The following is a 20,147-nucleotide window of genomic DNA, read 5'->3' as shown; positions in this document are numbered from 1 at the left end:
TACTTTTCTTCCATCCCTAGAGCCTCCTAATTTCACACGACCTGAGTAATCCGCTGTTTTATCAAAGACCTGCTTATCTTAGTGTACTCACCTACAAATCCCAAACCAGAGAAACCTACTTATGAAACACACAACCCCGTGCAACAACCGGAGAAACTTCGTTGCGGCCGTGTCACACTGCCGGTAAACCCTGCAGCTGCCAACTATTTTCTCTCTCTCTCTCTTTACTTAATAACGCTTGTCAAAGGTTCCAGGAAACCAACTGTGACTTCAGCTTTTATTGCGTTCTGAGGGGATCAGTGGATACAGAGCCCCGGCATCACAGATCGCTCTCCCCGTACAGGGCGGAGGAGAAGGCGGTGTAATCCAGGGCGCCGGGCACGCTGCCCGGGCCTGAGTAGGCGGGCATCCTCTTGATGCAGTACTGGGCCTGATCCGGGGGCAGCTCTCGGCGCAGCTCCTCCGCCAGGATGTACGGCTGAGAAAGACACACACGAGGGTTTGTAAGCTCGACTGCAGAACACGTGGGAATATATGTGGTTTTCATACTTACACACGGCTTGCGTTTGTTTAGTCTAAATAAAGGGGGAAACGCCGGGAGTCCAACGGGCCCGGGAGCCGAGGACCCACACAAGGCTGCGTTTCCCTGCTAAGAGCCAAGCTGCAAGGTGATTCTCTTGGAGCCGGCAGGACATTTAATGGGCTTCATAAAGGCAGAGGGAGGACCAGCATCTGTACTTCTCAAACTGAGCCACCATGCAAGTAAAAAACACTATGACCTAAGAATCGTACTGGAAAGATAAAGGGATGGTTGGTTTATACCATATGCTGATGAGAATGTGGGGATAGTTCACATGATCAACTTTTTTTTTTAATGTATACAATACATGTGTTTAAAAAATGGAGTCATTTTTCTACTCAGTTTATTAAAAAGCTAATTTTGCCACTGGAGAAAACCTCTCTCTAAAGCAAAATAAAATCAACATTTAATAATGGGATGTATGTATTTTTTTAAAGGTCAAATATCCAAGAGGAAACAGGCTAATTTTAATAAAACAGACTGGCTAGGTAAGAGGCAAAATAAATAAATAGCAAATATGCTTAACTTACAGTATGGTTTTTGGGGGTACGGGTGAGTTAGGTGAGCTTTGATTTATTACCTCCTAATCCCATGGGCTCTCTCCCTCTACCCCCATCCTCAGGACATGGGATTAATTTTAAAACAAACGTTATTGTTGTCAGGATAGTTTATCTTGTCTGATGTTGTAAGGTAATAAACATGGCTCTGCTGATGTTTTCACATGCTAAATTCCTCCTCCCACTCAGCCAGAACACAGAGTAAAAGAAACCTATTCCACACTTAATTTATACCTACTAAGATATTGTTATTGTTCAGGGAATGAGAGTCAAAAATTCTGAACTTGCCGTTAAACTCCTACTTAATTTCTAGGCTACAGGTAATGCAAAGCTTGCCAACAGTTTAAAGGACTGAATGGCTATATTTAACTTGGCCTCCAGGGTCGGGCCCAAAGTCAGGGTCACCGATCCTTAAGAAAAGGTTCCCAGTTTCACAGTGTCTGAATTGTGCAGTTTCTTCTTTCTGAGTCTTATCTCCTGGCCCAGAATGTAAAATGGAGTTTACCCAGTGAAACATACACAAAAAACTCTATAAAATATGCACTGAGTTCCTTCTGTCAAACTCCCTGAGAGGCCCACACAAATGCTGGGAACAGAATGTCTGTGTTTTCTCTGTTCTGTGGGGGCCATTGTTAGGTTGACTTGCATTTTCTGAATTCGATGCTGACGTGGTTCAAAACACACTAATATCGAAGTGGTTTTTACTTGGCAACACTCTCTCCTGCTTTACTAGAACAATGTCATGAGCTCCCACAAAAGCAGAAGATCTGTCACTGCAGACCTTATCAGAAGCCAGGATCCGGAAGGAGGCAATGACCTGCTCCGCCGTGTCAGTGTCGGCCGTCTCTCTCGTCATGAAGTCGATGAAGGACTGGAAGGTGACGGTGCCTTGTCCGTTGGGATCCACCAGGGTCATGATGCGTGCAAATTCAGCTTCGCCCTGAGGCAAGGTTGCAAAGAAACAGGTACTTTAGCGGGACACAATCCTCAACAGTGCCATTCCCCGTCCTTTCACTCCTGACATGCAAATTCCTCATGGTTTGAACACTCAAATACTCCCTTCATTTCCCTTCAGTCTTTGGAACAGATTCCCCACAGGAGTAACTTAAGTTTACTGCCATCAAATGATGTTACAAGTTGCTGTAATGTCAAGCCAGAAGCTCCCAAATGTCCAAATTCCTTCCTCTCTCTGTCCTTGTAGCCCTCAGGCCTGAACGGACTTCTGGAGGAGGAACTAAGAGAGCAAGAGAGCTGGGCCTTTCCTCTGACCACAACCAACTGCTAAGTAGAAGGCAATTCAGAACACGGCCCTCATAATTTTTATTTTAAGGGTCTGAAAAGAATCAAAGCAGCTCATGTTCAAATACACATTAGAGTTAGAGGGAAAAGAACTTTGAAAATCATCAGGCTACCAAAAGCCATTGAGGTGTATACACTTTTGTGAGGGAACTACAGTTTGCAATAAAGTTGTCTTAAAAAGTTCATGTTTCCTTCCCTCACTAGGAAAAATAAAAATCTGACTGATTACGAATAACAATATATGTTCTGGTTCTGTGAAATGATTTTTACACAGCAGCAAGCAAACCTTCAGAAAGATCACCCTATACAATGAACGTGAACTGATCCCAAATGTGCGATCACACGCTAAGCTAGTCATTTCCCGTAACGTAAGTCCAAACTCAAAAAACATTTTACAGTCCTTGTAAAATGTTAACTTCTGTCTTACCAAATCATAACCCATAGAAATCAAGCAGGCTCTGAAATCCTCGTGATCCATCAGGCCGTTCTTCCTCTGCCGACAAATACAAAGAACAGAGACTCAGAAAATTAGGGACAAAGCAAACAAGTGAAGCGAACAGGACAGAATCCAGTAAGAGAAAGGCCCCGTGGAGCCTTGCGGAGGAGATAGGAAAGGCCACCCCTGACTTCTAAGGGGATGGAACCAACACAAGGATATTACAAAATAGTTTCTTAGAAAGGAAGGAGGAGTAGGGGGGATAGCCACCAGGCAAAAGTGATAGGAGACTACACATTCACGACAACCACAGGAAAAAACCACCCAGAGCCGTGACAATGACCCAGCTGGGAACCAACTACTGCCACATACAATATAGCCCCATGTGCTCCAAGAAACCATCATGCTCTCGTGGCCCCAAGGGGTCCTCACTTGTGGAGGTGCCCCTTAACAACAGCTCCTACAACTCAGGCCCAGGGACCCCACAAGCACTCCCAGGCCCGTGGGCCAGGATGGTGTGACCCCTCTAGGCATCACGGCCTCCCCCCACAGACGCCACAGGGGTCTGCCCAGAGCAGCAAGTAGGAAGGCCCATACAGATGACAGCTACCACAGCTGAGAAAAGGCCACATCAGAACAAACGACAACCCCAACTCTCCAGAAACTGAGGCATCAACACAAAACCCTAGACGTAAGGGACATGCATGCTGTGCTAAGACCCTCTGGTCACTTCCTCTCCCCACCTCCGACCCTCAGGTCCACCTCGCTAAGGCAGCCAATGGCCACCATCGTGGGAGGTCTCCACTCTAAAAGCTCCAGTAAGAGCCCCTCAGGGCATGTCTGCTGTGCCCTCCGCCATTCATACCCTCACTATTCAATAGAAGATGACCCGAAATGAATCCGCATCCCTGACACCTGTCTCCACAACCTCAAGCACACTTCATTTCCTCCCCAAACATATACTGCTTAATATTTAAATGCATTTTTTTTTTAACTTGGCAGGTTCTGCCTTGTCCTCTTCTACAATCTCATTGTTTTGGATTCAAATAGCTGTGCCCATTCTTGATGAGGCCTCGGGCCCCCATCAGAGGTCTATAGTCTGAACTCTATATCAGGTCTGAACCTGGCTGTATAGCCCAGAGACTTGTTTTTTAGATTGTGGGGGGCAGTGAGGAGGGGCAGAGAATCTCAAGCAGGCTCCATGCCCAGCGCAAGCCTGACCCGGGGCTCGATCTCACGACCTGAGATCATGACGTGAGCTGAAACTGAGAGTAGGCACTCAACCCACAGAGCCACCCGGGCTCCCTGCCCAGAGGCATTTTGAGAACCATTTACTGATGACTATAAACCATACACACTCGTCCCATACAGAGTAATGAAAAACCCTTTTCTAAGGATCTTTAGCAAATGATATGTGGCCCTAGACGTCACTTTTAGCCATATGATATGCAAACTGGGAATTTTCGTATAAAGGATTGGTTTTACTCAATATGATTCAAATCAAAATCCCAGGAAGTATTTTAAAAGCAGCATCTTTTTATCACGAAAACGGTCACCATCGTTCTGTTGGTGCATTTTCCTTAAAACCTGTCATGAGTCCATTTTATTAATTTAAAAAAAATAGGTTTTGTATGTCAAAAGAGTAGGTTAAGTTTTCATTGGAGGTTTCACCTAAATACTTGGGAAATGTACCTCAGGGTTTCATATTTAAATCTTTAGAAAAGATCTGAGTCCAACGACCACACTGCATCTGGGACAGACTTTTCCTTCTGGCTTTGCCATCGACTACAAAGCCACCACCCACCGGCCACCTGCAGAAAGCCACCTGCGAACCTCCAGCTCAAGTCCCCGGGCGCAACATCAGAGCCTAGCACTGTGTTTTTGCTGGCGGTTTCCCTTGGCGTTCATCATCCTGTTTCCCTGTAACGTTTACAGGGTAATAAGACTTGCACTAAGAGCATGAATAGGATTTCCAGTGCATTTTCACATCCCCAGTGCTGCCTTCCGAGCAAGTCGGGGGAAGACGTACCCGGTCGAAGTGGTTGAAGGAGGCCCTGAACTCATTCATCTGCTCCTGAGTGATGCCCTTTGCGTCTCTCGTCAGGATCTGGGTCTCCACCTCATTGATGGTTCTGGCGATGGTCGTCAGCAGCACCTCCCACCCGACACGAATGTGCTACCAGAAGGAAAAGGAAACGGTCAGCTTCTGTCCCGGCCATCTTGCCCTCCTGGTTTTCCTAACCGGAGGGCTTAGACCCAGAGGGAGGGAAGTAGGGCTTACCCAACTCTATTATTATCTGTACTTTTCTCATTCTAATTTTTTTTTTAATTTTATTTATTTATTTGACAGAGAGATCACAAGGAGACAGAGAGGCAGGCAGAGAGAGAGGGAAGCAGGCTCCCTGCTGAGCAGAGAGCCCAACGCGGGACTCGATCCCATGACCCTGAGATCATGACCCGAGCCGAAGGCAGTGGCCCAACCCACTGAGCCACCCAGGCGCCCCCTTTTCTCATTCTAATTTGTTACTCTTCCTAAGATTTTGTAGTGGGAAGCGCTCAGAAGTGAGAGCGGGGTTCTAACAGCGGCAAGCGGCACTTTCTAAATAAAATGCACAATGGAGAGTCTATCTGTCGCTCAAAATAGATTTCCGTTTACCAACTAGCAGGATGGGCCCAGGGTTACACCTGCTGGCGCCCAGGGGAGCAAATGGGGCCAGACTGGTAGAACCAGGAACCTTCAGTTACTCTCCAAGTAACGCAATGACTTCACCATCGTGCTAACGAGGACGAGGATGGTGAAAACCAACACTTCCATAGCTCCTGAAACAGTTCATGGAGCTTTTCCACATAGAGGGACAGGGAAGGCTTGAAGATCCCTCACCTCCATGGGGAAGCACCTCCCCCCGGAACAGAGACAAGTGGGGTGGCACCCCAAGAGGCGGTGACACGGTCACAACGGGAAGCAAAGCCCCGCGCCCGTGTACCTCCATGGTGTAGTTAGTGTGCTTGTTGTCAAAGACCAGTGCCTCCTGGATGAGCTGATGGTCTCCCTCCAGCTTGTCGATGTTGTTCTTATAGTTGATGATGTTGTGCTCGTACTGCTTCAGCTGGTTCATCTGGTCTTCCAGGGCCCCCGTGATCTGGACGGAGCTGCGGGCAATCTCCTGACGGGGCAAGCAGAGGGAGGCAAACCGGTGAGCCGGCCTCTGGGGCCGCCGTGTGCGAGTCAGGATCCACGACCGAGGTCACGACGGCATGCGACAGCCCCTAGAGTCCCCCGATTTTCTCCAGGGTGGTGGGAAACCGCAGTCCCACGGTGGGACAGTAGCTCTAGCTCTAGTTCATCTAGGTGGCTGGGGGGAGGTGGGAATCAACCGAGATCCGAAACAGCAAAGCAAGAAGAGGGATAAGAGAAGAGTCGTTTCTTCTTCGGCTGCAGATGGAAGCTCCCTGGGTCAGAGCTGCCCTGTTCTGGAGGAGGCTGGGGGATGTTCTGCAGGAGAGAAGCTGCCAGACAGATTGAAGACCACTGTAGGGTCAAAAGAATTTCATATTCCTACAGCTTCTCCCTTTAAGGAAAAAGGTAATATTGTATCACCAAAAGGGAGGTTGGGAGAAACACACGAAGGGCAATGGGTATCTCTTGGCTGTTCTTAGTGATAAAAAGAACCCAGAAATCAGAGCCATTCCAAGATCACTTTTCCTTAAATGTTCTGAAAGTGCAAAGCATTTGTGACTCTTCTCATGTCCTCCTTAGGGATGGAGGGCTTAGAATCTAGGTCCCACAGAGACTAAACACCAAGAAAGAGCTCCGACATCCTTTTTAATGTCCAAATGAACAGATGGCAGCAAGAGCGGCCTCATCGCCCTTTCAGGAGGGTCCCCATGCACTGCACCGAGGCCTACAGGCTACACAAGCTCAGGGACCCAAAGGAGTAAAGCCCGGTGTGACATGAAGGGCCCCCACAGCACTGAGCATGGCAACAAGCAGAGAAGCAGAAGAGGGGTCACTGTTAGGTCAACACAGGGGCTCATTTCAAGGGCTGCAAGAAGCTCTTTGGAAAGGCACCATCCTACCTCCATCTTGTTCTGGATCCACGGCCCAATGGCGTTGGCCTGTGCGGCAAACTGGCGCCGCAGACGCTCATTGGCATGTTGGCGGGCCAGCTCCTCCTGCAGGGACTGATCCCGGATGGGCACAAGCTGCTTCACCTGTCAGGGATCAAGGGCACAGGGATTAGGGGCCAGCCTGCATCCTGTAGGGGTGTGACCAAGATTTGTGCCTATGGTCCAAAGTGCAGTGGGGGGCGGACAGAGGGAGGGTGGGGGAAAGGGGAAGTAGGGAGACCGAGCACCCCTACTATAGGAACTGAGGGAGAGCTGGGTCTAGTCCTGGCGGCCATGCAGTGGAAAGGTGGAGTGTGCCTGCATTAAAGACAAGGAGGTCCCTGCAGCCAGGAGTGGGGTGGGGTGGAGGGGTTGGGGAGGTATTTCAGGGGCCCAGTCCAAAGCGCAGAGGATTTGTGAACTTGAGTGAGGGAGAGTTGACATCTTTATTTTCATGCTCTCTAACTGAAAGTTAGCATTTCCTTCGATTATGAATGTGGGCAGCAAATCCACAGTCATATTTAGCCGTGCTGCGACTTGATCACAGTAAAAAATCACAGACAGTCTCATGTAACAGGAGTTATTGCCTGCCTCTCAAAATAGCATGCACACTCATCCCTGCTTCGAAATGACCAGATCTGCTGCTAGGCCCTGGTTTAAAATGTGTCCGTGCAGGAGCACAGCCATTACCATACGGCAGCTTTTAAAAAACATTTTAATGGCTATATTTTGACATCATTTGTTTCTGTTGCCACCTTAAACGTTTTTAGGAATTTACTAATACATTTATCTGAAGGGACCCACAGGCTCTCCCAGACTGCCGGAAGGATCCAAGACACAAAAAAGTTAAGGATCCCTGCTTAGGTTCGTGAGCTCAACTCCTATCTAACGTGCGATCACAGGACAGCGTTGCACCAGCCTACACCTCTCTCATTCCGTTTGTACCCTGTGATTTACAGTTTCATGCCCTGCCTGAGTTCCCTTTGAATCCACAGACAAAGGAACTATTTCAGACCTCTTTTTTGCATTTTCTGCAAAACTGCTCCTACAGACGTCATTGTTCATAATGTCCCTTTCACAAAAATCCACATGCCCACTTTGCTCTTCAATTTCATGCTGGGAGAAATGTTTGTCCCACTTTAAGAAAGGACCTATTTCCTATTCTTCAGGAGGAAGACTTAGCTCAACATGTTCGTTTCCAAGATGGTTGTCAAAAGGCCTGAGCTACGTCTGAAGCTCAAATGCAGCCCGTCGGTCCCACCTCTCAGAAATCCTCTCTCTGGGCACCTGGGTGCCTCAGTGGGTTAAGCCGCTGCCTTCGGCTCAGGTCATGATCTCAGAGTCCTGGGATCGAGTCCCGCATCGGGCTCTCGGCTCAGCAGGGAGCCTGCTTCCCTCTCTCTCTCTCTGCCTGCCTCTCTGCCTACTTGTGATCTCTGTCAAATGAATGAATAAAATCTTTAAAAAAAACAAAAAAAAAAACCGAAATCCTCTCTCCTCCCCAGACCTGATCTTCTCCCCTTCTGCACTGTTGATAACTGAACAATTGTTGCTCGTGTGTTTTCACAGCAAGCCACCTCAGATCCACCTGGTGGACTGACTCCGAGGGACTCTGTAGTAGCATTTGCAGATAACTGCGCTCGAATTCAAACCATGAGGATAAGTTTTTTCTTAAGGACGAGACAAAAACTCTTAAATGATCCCATGTGGACTATAATTAAATCTGTGGACAGTTTCCCAAAATCTAAAACGCAGCACGTCAGCAGGAGTCCTTGAGTTCCCCCGTTTTTCAGGCAATTTTTCTGCATTTAAAATTAACACACATTTGGAAACTGTCTTATCCCATATTCTAAAAATTGTTTAATGGAGTGCATACTATAGACTGGCTTGAGTGCACCAAATTTTCAGTAGGGGTTTTAAAAATAGTTTCCCTTATGGTATTAGTCTCATAACCTATACTGATTTTGCCAACATTTTATAAAATCTTCCTTAAGGAAAAATATTTCTACTTTTTTTTTTTATTTTTTTTTTTTAGATTTAATTTACTTGTCAGAGAGAGAGGGAAAGAGGAGAGGGGCAAATAGAGGGAGAAGCAGGCTCTCTGCTTAGCAAGAAGCCCGATGTCGGACTCGATCCCTGGACCCTGAGATCATGACCTGAGCCAAAGGCAGCTGCTTAACCGTCCGAGCCACCCAAATGTCTGTCTACTTTCTCTCCTTACAGATCAGAGGCTGCCCAATGGCACTTAAGAGTCTAACATATTTCATCTGTTAAAAACAAGACAACACTCTCCCAATGGAGTCGCTCAGGTTAAGTCCCATGTCACCTATCCGAGACTCAGTTCCAGCTCCCGTTTGCCCAGGAACAGAATCAACAGTCAGTTGCCTAATCAGCGCATTGAGATAATCTGCCGGACAGACGCCTGCCACCCCCTGAAGGAAAGCAACCTCGCAATAACCAACCAGATTTGTTTGCCTAGTCTGACTTCCTTGCTCCCCTCAGCCCATGAAAGTCTCTCGTGTTGTACCACACCTTGGAACTCCCTTCTTTTTTTTTTTTTTAAAGATTTTATTTATTTATTTGACAGAGAGAGATCACAAGCAGGCAGAGAGGCAGGCAGAGAGAGAGGAGGAAGCAGGCTCCCTGCTGAGCAGAGAGCCCCATGTGGGACTCGATCCCAGGACCCTGAGATCATGACCTGAGCCGAAGGCAGCGGCTTAACCCACTGAGCCACCCAGGCGCCCCGGAACTCCCTTCTTATCTGCTCCATGAGAGGTGTGCCTGGTTCCAACGCTGTGAAAGCCGGGGTGAACGGAAACCCTGATCGCCGTGCAGCTCAGTCACTCTAGTTCCCCCAAGTATTTACGTCCGCCCTCAGCCTTGGCTCTGGGAATGCCCGCCTCAGTCACCCACCTTGTCCCACTTGGCCCGGAGCTCGTCCATGGTGACAGTGCTGTAGGGGTTGCTGGAGCTGATTCTGATGTTGTAGCTCTGGATCACCTTTTCCACCTCATTCTGGATGGCCATGATGGACTGCCGCTCGCCGTCCGCCTCCGGCAGTGTGGCCTTGAACTGCTCGTGAGCAGTGATCAGACTCTAACCCAGAGACAGAAGTGGGGGAAACTTTACTGTTGTGTGGATGCTACAGGTTTTGGTGTTCCCTTCTGCACATGTGTGTATGCCTTCTATAAGGGCAGGAATCTGTGCGAGGAAAACAAATTCTGGATGTTTTCAGAAAGTGGTTTGGTGCACAAAAGTCAGGTTCCTTGGAAATGGAAAAAAGATAACCACGATGACTAATTAATGGCTATGAATCCAAAGTCTTCAAAAAAAAAAAAAAGTAACTATTTCCTTTTTAAAAAAAAAATGTTTGCTTTCATAATTTTTGATCCCCAACTACTGTCTGTGTTTTACTCTCCACTGACAAACAGAACTCAGTTGCCCTTTCTAACCTCTTACCTTTGTAGTCCAACAAAAGAAACTACCATTTCCTGCCTTTATACTTAAAGACCACCAAGAAATACATCCCTACTTCTCAAAAGGAGAAGGCCATGAAAACCAACTCTTTCCCCCTAAGGCTTTAAAAACCTCCATTTATCAAACCTATCCTTTGGCCCTAATGTGTAAGACAGGAGCCCCTTGATTCTGGTCTATGTAGATGCCTGGCAAACTACTTTCCAGTGCCTAGCTAACAGTCACTTTACTCACTGTAAGAGATTGGCTGCAATAGAGAGACTGACCTTACACCCAAGGAAGAAACTATATCATGCATTAGGTATGGCTTCCACAGCAAACTTAGAAGTCTCACTCATTCCAAAAATAAATGATTTTAGGTTGCTAACCTCTGCTTAAGAACGCACACACAAAAACATGCAATGTTCAACAAAGTAATTTATTTCCCCCTACACCCAGGTGTAAACCCTTCCAGAATGTTCCTTGGCAGGAAGGTGTGGGTTCAAATTCCAACCTTCAGCCTTCCTTCATATTTGGATTCTTTCTGATGATTTACCTATTTTACAGAAAGAAGAATTTAGAAGTATTTTCCCTGAATATTCCACTGTACATCAAATTCATTGTACACTGGCCTCTCAGTAGACTAGGTGCTCGCTCTTTGAGAGGAACTCTCCTTCCTAACGTGACTCCTTACAGAAGTCTTACAACTTTGAAGTTCTGGAAGAAATCAGAAGCAGAGCATTCTGGTGTTATGGGAGATAGGAGGTGCTGCTTTGTGGTTTCTTATGTTTTTGACCCAGCAAAACTATATAGATCTCAACAAACAGTAATATGCGAATATTTGCAAGGTCCTTATCTCAGCAGCCAATAAACTCACACCTTTCTACAAATACCATCTAAGGGCATAAATGTCAATGTTGCTCAAGGACTCCACAGAATTTTTTAAAGAACAGGCCCTTTTAGATGTCTTCACCATTGTTGGATGATGTTAACTTTTCTATCCCCACCAAGCCTAGTACACACATTTTTAAGCTAAGGGCCCAAGGGTTATTTGGGCTTCCTAGCTACATTTTTCTTAGTAAGAAGCAAAACGAAAGAATTCCACATTTTTAAAATGACACTTCCTCTCGAGCGCAGTACGGGCATGGGTTTGGGGCGTTAGGTACCTGGATTTCCTCAATGCTGTGGACAATGAACATGTCCTGCAGGTCCTCCATGGCGCCCTCCATCCAATTGTTGAAAGGAGCCGCTCGCTTGGCAAACTCCAGGTGAAGCTGATCAATGGTTTCTAGCAATTTCTCAGTTCTCTGGAGAGAAGTTAAACAGAGAAGCATTATCACAGATAAATACAAAAAATTCTCTCCAAAGATGGCAGCACGGGTTCCCGAACAAACAACTGTTATCTGACATTTTGTTAATCACAATGCACTCATCATCAGCATGTGTATACAAAAGATTAGCCAGTGTTCCGTGATTAGGCTGAGCCCTACAGGTCCCTGAAGTGGCTTCTGAATAAAAAAAAAAAAAAAAAAAAAAAGATTTAATAACATCCAGAATAGGCTTGTTTTCAAAGGAGAGTACTCTGCTCTGTGCTACTTTTCTGAAAACTGAGACTCCATAGGGGAGATATAGTCACTGGCTTCCGACTGACATAGGACCCTTAAGGTCAGCTCTGATTCCCCAACCATGCTAGGTAACAACACTCAACACACTGTCCTCCTCTTCTAGGTAACACACACCTCACACCTTTCCCAGAAGTCACCGACCTAAGTGAAGACAGAGGAACTACAGCTTAACGTTCTCAAATCCTACTTCAGGATCTAACACAGAGATCCTCCTAGCCTCTCTGGGCATGTGGAAGCACATGGTTTCGAGCCCTGTAATCACCACCTGATACAAAATGGGTTTGTACCATAATCTTTCTACCTCTGGATTTCTCTTTTTGGTTTTTTTTTTAAAATTCAAAATTACGCTTCACTGAAAAAAAAAAAAGTATGCTTCCTTGCTCTGTGGATAAATTATGGGACAAAGCTACCCACTTCGCATCTCCCACTTTCTCTTATTTTTCATATTCTCTGTGGTGGCTCCTCTCACGAGACAACCTGTTTTGCTTTAGACACAACATGCCACAGAAAAGCAGGGAAAATTAATAACAGGGACTCTAATTCAAGAGCCTCTGTGAAAACATCTCATGTCAACAGGTGGCTGACGGGAAGTCAGGTCACCAGGCTTCACCTCTAGGGCCTCCCTCCTCTTCTGAGTAAGCGTTCCCAGTCTGTCCCACTGGTCACAGATCTTCTGGCACCGATCGTTGACGTTCACGGCGTCGTGATAGTCTAGTTCGCTGCAGGGAGTGAAAACAAAGATGAACTTTCCCTGATGTTATGAGGAAAATGGACACAGGCTCAAACAGACTTTTTCTTTTTTAAGATCTGAAGAAAAAGTGGCAGGATATTTCAGGGTTTTGTTAACTGTCACCATTGCAAACATGATCATTGATCTTTGACAGATTCCAGGAAGAATGAATAAAACTCTTGCTGGTCTAACAGTTTTCTATACAGTCAAAAGTCCTGTCTTCTCTGTGCCCCAAGCTGACTTCATTATGGCCCGGCCCAAGAGTATTATTTTTAAGTGTCAGTGTACCTGTAAACAAAGCCGACCATCTGACCTGGAGGACAGGCCTGTGGGCCGCCCAAAGCCACAGCTACTGGAGCAGCAAAGTGAGTCAAGGGGGAGGGAGGTATCAGCTTGCACCCCATCGTGACCTTGGCTCCCCTCGAAGGGCACTGGGCTTCAGGGCTGGGGTGGAGAGCCAGGTCCAGAAGGGACACTGTGGCGGCATCTAGCTCTGCAGGGATCTTGAAAAACTAGCAGACCAGAGCCCTTCCTCTTCTGGACAGAACTTCTGATTTGTCTAATGCCACTGGTGTGACGCCACGAACAACACGATGTCTTACGAAGCAAACCCTCTTTCCCCTCAAGTCCGGTCTATGCATCCTAATGGGATCTTTGTAAGGTGAACTTGGCATTGAAACAAATTCCCAGCTAGAAGGTTCACTTCTCATCTCTGGGGACAAAAAGTTAAGACGAAAGCGAGAGGCTCACAGACCTTTAAAGACACCTTCAGGAGAGACTTCACACACAGTCCAAAGAGACAAGGCAAATTTAAGGAAACTCCCTCCCACCCATCCTACAAAATCCATTCCCCTGAGGCTGATGCTTATTTATTTCTTCCATTGACTTTGAATTAAGGCAATGGTTGTTTACCAGGTGCTTTTCTTTTCCTCTTAAATAATACTAACTTCTCAGGTCCTAAATGTTATTGCTTCTGCTACTGAACAAAGGACACACTCTGTGGTCATGAGCTGAGGGTTTGTGCAGAGGGTAAAGCCTATCCAGCTTACAAGCAGCTTTCCATGTGCATAGAACCCTTCATGTGACTGAGCCGCTGTTAGCTTCTTAAGCTCCTTGGTGTAACACCCCCCACCCCCCCCAAACAAAACATACCAACAACTCGAGCAGCCTTGAATACAAAGTGAAAAGGCTATTGCTCTTCAAAATGCAAATATCATGGAGAATAAAGACTTCAAGAATTAAAAACCACCAATAAAATCTTTAAAAAAAAAAATGGGTGCCTGGGTGGCTCAGTGGGTTAAGCCTCTGCCTTCGGCTCAGGTCATGATCCCAGGGTCCTGGGATCGAGCCCATCATCAGGCTCTCTGCTCTGTGGGGAGCCTGCTTCCCCCTTCCTCTCTGCCTGCCTCTCTGCCTACTTGTGATCTCTGTCTGTCAAATAAATACATAAAATCTTTAAAAAAAAAAAAAGAAAGAAAAGAATAAAAACCACCACCTGGGGTCCTTCTATGGACCCACAATGGAGACCACAACCCTCCCTTCCCCATCAGGCCTTTAGGGGTACATCCATTTCTCATTTCTCTAATTCATACAAAGTTCACACAGAGAGTTCCAAAAATAGCTGCTCTCAAGGAGTGAAGGTTTGTGGAACTGGGCATACTGGGTTTTCCGTACTTGGCAAGCCACACGAGCACTGTGATTTATTTTTTTTATTATTTCATTATTTTGTAAAAAAACAAGGAAGGAATACATTGAGATGAACACAGATTTAAGTTTTGTATGTGGTGGCTCTTTGGACGGTGTGAAGAACGGACACCGGAGATTCCAGGAAGATACCACAAAACTACTCCTTAAATTTTACGGACAACACTTAAAGCCATTCCAAACTATTCACTGGTTATAGGGCATTAAATAGCTTGAGTTTAGTTCGTCCCTTACTTTAATTGCAGCTGTTAACAAGCAGTCACACCCTCAACATTCAAGAAGCTTGCTCTTGTAAAGACCACAAATCTGGGGTACAAATTGGATTATGAAGATCACAAATGATTAAGGGTTTAATTACCAAGGCTAATATTTACCAAGGCTAAAAAAAGAATAGGATAGTCTTAAAAGAGGCCGTATCTGTTAGTCCATGAGTTTGCTCTACCCAAAAGTGAGCAACGCGGAAGTCTGAAAATCTAACATAGGAAAGTAAATGTTTGTGTTTCTAAAAATTATTCTGGGACAGTTATCCTTATGTGATTTCAGGCTCTGAAACTTCTGCAGGTATATCTGTGATTACAATGACGGGGAAGGGAGTTGGGAATGAAATCGGTACTTATCCAAAGGGGGCAAAGGTCTTGAAAAAAGGCTTCGAGAAACTGCAGGGAGTTGTCTCCCCGGATGTGGGCCAGAGCCAGAGGGTGTACCGGCAACAAGTGGGACCTGAGAACGCCCCCTGGGGCTTACACCAGCCTGGACTCTATTCATGCTGTTCCCTCCCATAAAACAGAGAGCATGCAAAAGAAACTGCGCGTATCAGATGACACAGAAAAAGCAGGGCCGAGGTATGCCCTCCTGGGAGGTAAGGCAGGCATTTCTGTTTGGTGTGTGGATGTTCTGTACCCCAACCTGGGAGAGGCAGCCTTTCCAAGCTGGACCCCAGTCCTTCATGCTCATTTCTAACCCTCTTGGAAGCAAGCTGCCTGGGGTGGGGCGGGGCGTGCTGGTGGATGGGAGGGCTCGGGAATTCTAGCCCATCCAGAGAAGCAAAGCTGACGTCTGTCTGTTGAGCTGCTTGGAAACACAGAGGCCTCCAGCTTGGTTCTTCCTAAACTGAGTACAGGCCAGCCTTGCCCTGCCTAGAAATGCTCTGGGGAAGCTCTCCAGGGGAATCCTTGCACTGTATCCATGGCCCGGGGGCTTGGTGGGTAGAGCCAGGCAGCCACATGGGTGCAGCAGCGCCTGTGGACGGCAGACAGCACCTACTTGAGCTCCTGTGCGATGGCTGCTATCTGCTCCACCCGGTCCTGGTGGGCGGCCAGGTCGCTCTCGAAGGCCTCATGTTTCCGCAGCAGGGCCCGGACCTCGGTGAGAGATGCCGACTCGTAGTCCTTCTGCAGCAAGATCTGCTCTTTGCCTGCAAGGGTTGCAGAAGGGAGTATGAATATTCTGATGTCCCACATCAGCTTCCTGGCACCTGCAAAGTTCTCGCTGATGCTTCTGATTCCCAAGAACCAAGAGAAGGGGGAAAGACACAGTGGCACAGGTGTCATGGGTTTCCAGGCTCTAACTATGCTAACATTGCCCAAGTCCCTCTGTGTTCTAAAAGCTCGTGTCTACACATGGCTGGGGGGAGGGGAGAGGTACGTTGAGTCCAGGCTAAATAACAGATTTGCATTCCTCATAATCCCAAGTAACAAGTACCTGATTTTCCAGTGTGATGCTTAGTTAAGTTAGTAATTATTAGTTCACAAGAATTACCTGGGATAGTTAGACAAGACACTTGGACTCTCCTAGGCTGCCCTCAGTTCAACCTTGACCCCAAATATCTTTTTTCTGGAAAGTATTTTCTATGGTTAAATATAGCCTGTGGTTTCTTTCCTGACCATACTAGAAGTTTCTCTCTCTGAACCTCCACCTATTTCCCCACAAATATTTCTGAATCAAGCAACTGCTGTGATTATAAACGGACTCACATTTCTTCCTGGTTGATGACCTTTCAGAATTTAATTTTATGAAGCTGGAAATGGAAATCAAGTGTTCGTACATTTAACAACAACACATAGCACTTCCTGTGTGCCAGAGATGGATTTAAGTGCTTTATACTGTGAACTCATTACATCCTCATGCAAAGCCTATGTGAGAGGTGTTCCTGGTGTCCCCCTTTGAAGAGGACACTGGGGCACTGACACATGAGGAGCTCATACAAAGTTCTTAGCTGGGAAGTGTCAGAGCTGGGCCTCCGACCTGCGTGGCTGCAGACCCGTGCCTCTTGCCCTCTCACTGGACAATATCGACGATCAAACACCACCAAAGCAAAAAGGAACCAAAAGATGAGGGGAACCTCCCTGACCTTCCTCAAAACAGATGATGTGGTGGGGAGAATGTTATGTTCCTCTACCTCAGCAAAGAGCAGGCAGGCAAAAAATAAAACATAAAAATATAGATGCAGGATCATAGTATCATAGCTTTGGAAAGAGATATGTTTGCATATCTGAGAGAAGTAGATAAACCTGAGTGAAATAAGGCGGATAAGACTGTAGAAAACGACCCCTTGCATTCCTCCTTCCAAGCAGATTTTCTACATGGGAAATTCTGTTGCTTCGTGGCGTTTAACATTAAACATTCTAGTGGCAGAACCTAGCCTCTGGGCCTGGGCTGTCTGACCGACAGGGAATAAACAGATACTTGCGGATCGAAGGGAACAAGAGTGGGGAAAGACAGGGGGAGGCCAGGACTTATGTAAGTAAGTGTGGGAAGAATGCGTTTCGAGTGCCGTTTTGTGAAAAAGCACATTATCTGCTCCACTGGAAAAGAAGTCTCCCCACCCACCTCCTGAAGAAATTTAGGTCTGGGACTGCAGCGCGGAGAGGGGCGGGGACACCTGTGCCCACAGGTTCACCGACGGGGGTATGTGGAGGCTGCACACTGTGGCTCTGTCCACGGCTCAACGCTGATGCTCTTGAAACCCAACCCCAGGCCAGCGCACTTGCCGTAAGCCCACGTTTCGTGCGTGGACGCCTTCTGCCTGAACTTCTCCGCCAGGTGCTCCACGCGCTCCAGCCTCCGAATCTCATTCAGCAGCCACTCCTCGTAGCCCTTCTCTGCCTGCTCCAGCCTCTGCCAGGCGCCGGCAATGTCCTGCAGGCATTCAAGCACATGCAAAGGCAGGTTTGTTACCTCCGGCCTCCCGCTTTTCTAAAAATCCCCTTTGCCAGGAGTCTGACGACAGGTTTTCTTTTGTGTTTTCATCTCCTTGCTTTCCCCTCACCCTGCTCCCAAATAACCACTCCACTGTTTTGGCTCTGGAAGGTCTTACTTAGCAGGGAGGACATTAGGGGAAGGAAGGGAAACCTGAACGGGAAGAAATCAGAGGGGGAGACAAACCATGAGAGACTATGGAAATGTGGGAAACAATCTGAGGGTTTCAGAGGGGAGGGGGATGGGGGGACAGGGTAGCCCAGCGATGGATATTAAGGAGGCACATTTTTTAGAGCACTGGGTGTTCTACGCAAACAATGAATCATGGAGCACTCCATCAAAAGCTAATGATGTACTGTATGGTGACTAACATAATTAAAAAAAAAAAACCAGGAAAAAATAATGTTAAATCTGCTTTCCATATACCCTAATACATTTCTTTAAAAAAGAAAAGAAAGGTCTTACTTATTGCCAGGGCCTTTTTAAAACTAATATGGTTTTTCTCATCAGTCAATAAATGCCTGATACTTCTCCAGATGCGCACAAAGGCTTAGAGGCTTTAATTTTCTGGCTTGCAAAAGATGATACCTCTAAGTGACTCGATTCAAATCAACCATCCAACCAGCTCGCCATCAATAACCAATTCCTGGACGACAGCAAGAGACTTTTAAAGAAGAATAGATGATACCTTTAAGATTCCCTGCCCCTGAGAGCTTGCACGAATGCGGGGGAGAAAAGAAACAAGGACAGTTGATCTTGAACAACACAGGGGTTAGGAGCGCCAACCTCCCACACAGATGAAAGTCAGTGTACAAACTTTGACTCCCCCAAAACTACTACTAACAGCCCACTGTTGACCAGAGGCCTCACCGGTAATGTAGACAGTTGACTAACATATATGCTGTATGTCCCATGTGTTATATACCATATTCTTATTCTAAACAAAATGCGATCAAAAAAATCAAAAGGAAAATATGCTTATAGCACTGTCCTGTATTTACTGAAGAAAGTCCACATGTAAGTGGACCCGTGCAGGTCAAATTCGTGTTGTTTGAGGGTCAACTGTAATGAAACAAGGTCACCACAGATGGTTGGCTGTGAGGTAAAGACAAAATGGAGTCAGGTGAGGCTGGGAGCCCCGCGTGGGGGTTCCTTCAGGTAGGTCACTTGAAGAAGACGCATCTGAGCCAAGTTACCTCAGTGACACAAAAACCCAGTTACGTGAGGAGGCGGGAGGGAGGCCTGAGGGGGGCTGGCCCCGTGGGTGGGGAGCAGGACCCCAGGCAGGTAAGGCCACGTAGGGGTGAGGACGCAGCAGCAGAGACTATCTGCAGGGGACGGAGGGGGTCAGATCACACAGGATCCTCTAGGCCGGGTTCATGAATCTGGATCTTAGTCTAAATACTCTGGAAAGTCATGAGAGGGTTTTGAGAAGGGAAGACACACTGTGGTTTCTGTTTTAAAAAGAGCCCAGCTACTGCTGTGAAGAGAGGAAATTTTAGGGGCCAGTGGGGGAGACATGGTGGGGCCCAAGGGAAGAGGGAGAGAGGGAGGGAGGAAGGGAGAGAGAGAGAGAGGGGTGGCTCAGTAGAGAGCGACGCATGCAGGTAGACAGCAGGGCTCAGAGTGAAGACAGAAGCTGGATGCAGAGCCACCAGGACCGCTGAGGCTCCACAGGCAAGAAGGTGATGGAAAGGAAGAATGTGGATACTACCTGGGCTTGGGGCGTCCGTAACTTGGGCGTGGCAATGCCATTTGCTAAGACAAGCATGCCACAGCGGGGCTCAGGGACAGGTAGGGTCTGAAAGGCTCCGAGACGTCCCTGAGGCTACGTGAACCTGGGACTCGGGTAGAAGTCAGAGCTGGAGACGCAGGGCTGGGGAGGCACTAGCCTGGGGGAGATCCCCCGGGAGTATGGGGTGCAGAAGAGGGTTGGCACCACGCTCGGGAGAGGTCCTCCCACGCACTGGGGTGGGGATGGGCAGCAGAGGGACGGAGTCCGTGAGGTCGCAAGAAAACGGCATGGTCGAGAGTAGAAAGAGTTTCTAGCAAACAGCATCGTTAAGGGGGTTCAAGCAGCAGAGAATATGGAAATGAAAGTGACAGCCAAAATGCCACCACACACACCCCTCCCCCAGAGCCAAACAGGAATGGTCTCCAGAGGGGACAAGCCAGGCCGCAGGGTGAAGAGTACAAGGAATAAAGGAGCGGTGAGCGGCTGGCCACCGGGACTCCTTCTAGATGTTCCGCTGCGAAGGGCAGCCGAGGGCCAGGACCACATGCTGCAAGCAGGCAGACAAAGTGGCAAGGTTTGCGCAAGTGAGCCTGGAGAGAAGGGGAGCCTGCCCTGCGGGGAGGGAGACCCCTGTCGCACCAGGCCCTAGACAGGTGACTGGTAAGAGAGGGCACATGATGACAGTTGCGGGAGGGCAGAGGAGGCGGTAAAGGCCACTCTCGG

The 20,147-nt window shown here is 47.5% G+C and overlaps 1 protein-coding gene across 3 annotated transcripts in view; it reads right to left on the bottom strand.

The window, feature by feature from the left end:
* Positions 1–263: 263 nt before the first annotated feature.
* The window catches only part of ACTN2 (actinin alpha 2), a 65,165-nt gene continuing 45,281 nt past the window's right edge, over positions 264–20,147 (bottom strand). For all 3 annotated transcript variants that reach the window (XM_044239412.1, XM_044239410.1, XM_044239411.1), the window contains 11 exons: positions 17,482–17,629; positions 15,755–15,905; positions 12,668–12,776; positions 11,599–11,739; positions 9,893–10,075; positions 6,950–7,084; positions 5,857–6,036; positions 4,902–5,048; positions 2,864–2,929; positions 1,919–2,077; positions 264–478 (listed from right to left, as the gene is read on the bottom strand). In XM_044239412.1, the coding sequence (XP_044095347.1) occupies positions 320–478; positions 1,919–2,077; positions 2,864–2,929; positions 4,902–5,048; positions 5,857–6,036; positions 6,950–7,084; positions 9,893–10,075; positions 11,599–11,739; positions 12,668–12,776; positions 15,755–15,905; positions 17,482–17,629 (1,578 nt within the window). In that variant the 3' untranslated portion in view covers positions 264–319. The remainder of the gene's footprint in view (positions 479–1,918; positions 2,078–2,863; positions 2,930–4,901; positions 5,049–5,856; positions 6,037–6,949; positions 7,085–9,892; positions 10,076–11,598; positions 11,740–12,667; positions 12,777–15,754; positions 15,906–17,481; positions 17,630–20,147) is intronic.

Source organism: Neovison vison, chromosome 2, assembly GCF_020171115.1.
Source record: "Neovison vison isolate M4711 chromosome 2, ASM_NN_V1, whole genome shotgun sequence".
Classification (NCBI taxonomy): Eukaryota; Metazoa; Chordata; class Mammalia; order Carnivora; family Mustelidae; genus Neogale; species Neogale vison.
Note: the sequence above shows the minus strand (reverse complement) of the source record. Positions and strands in the feature narration are given on the sequence as shown.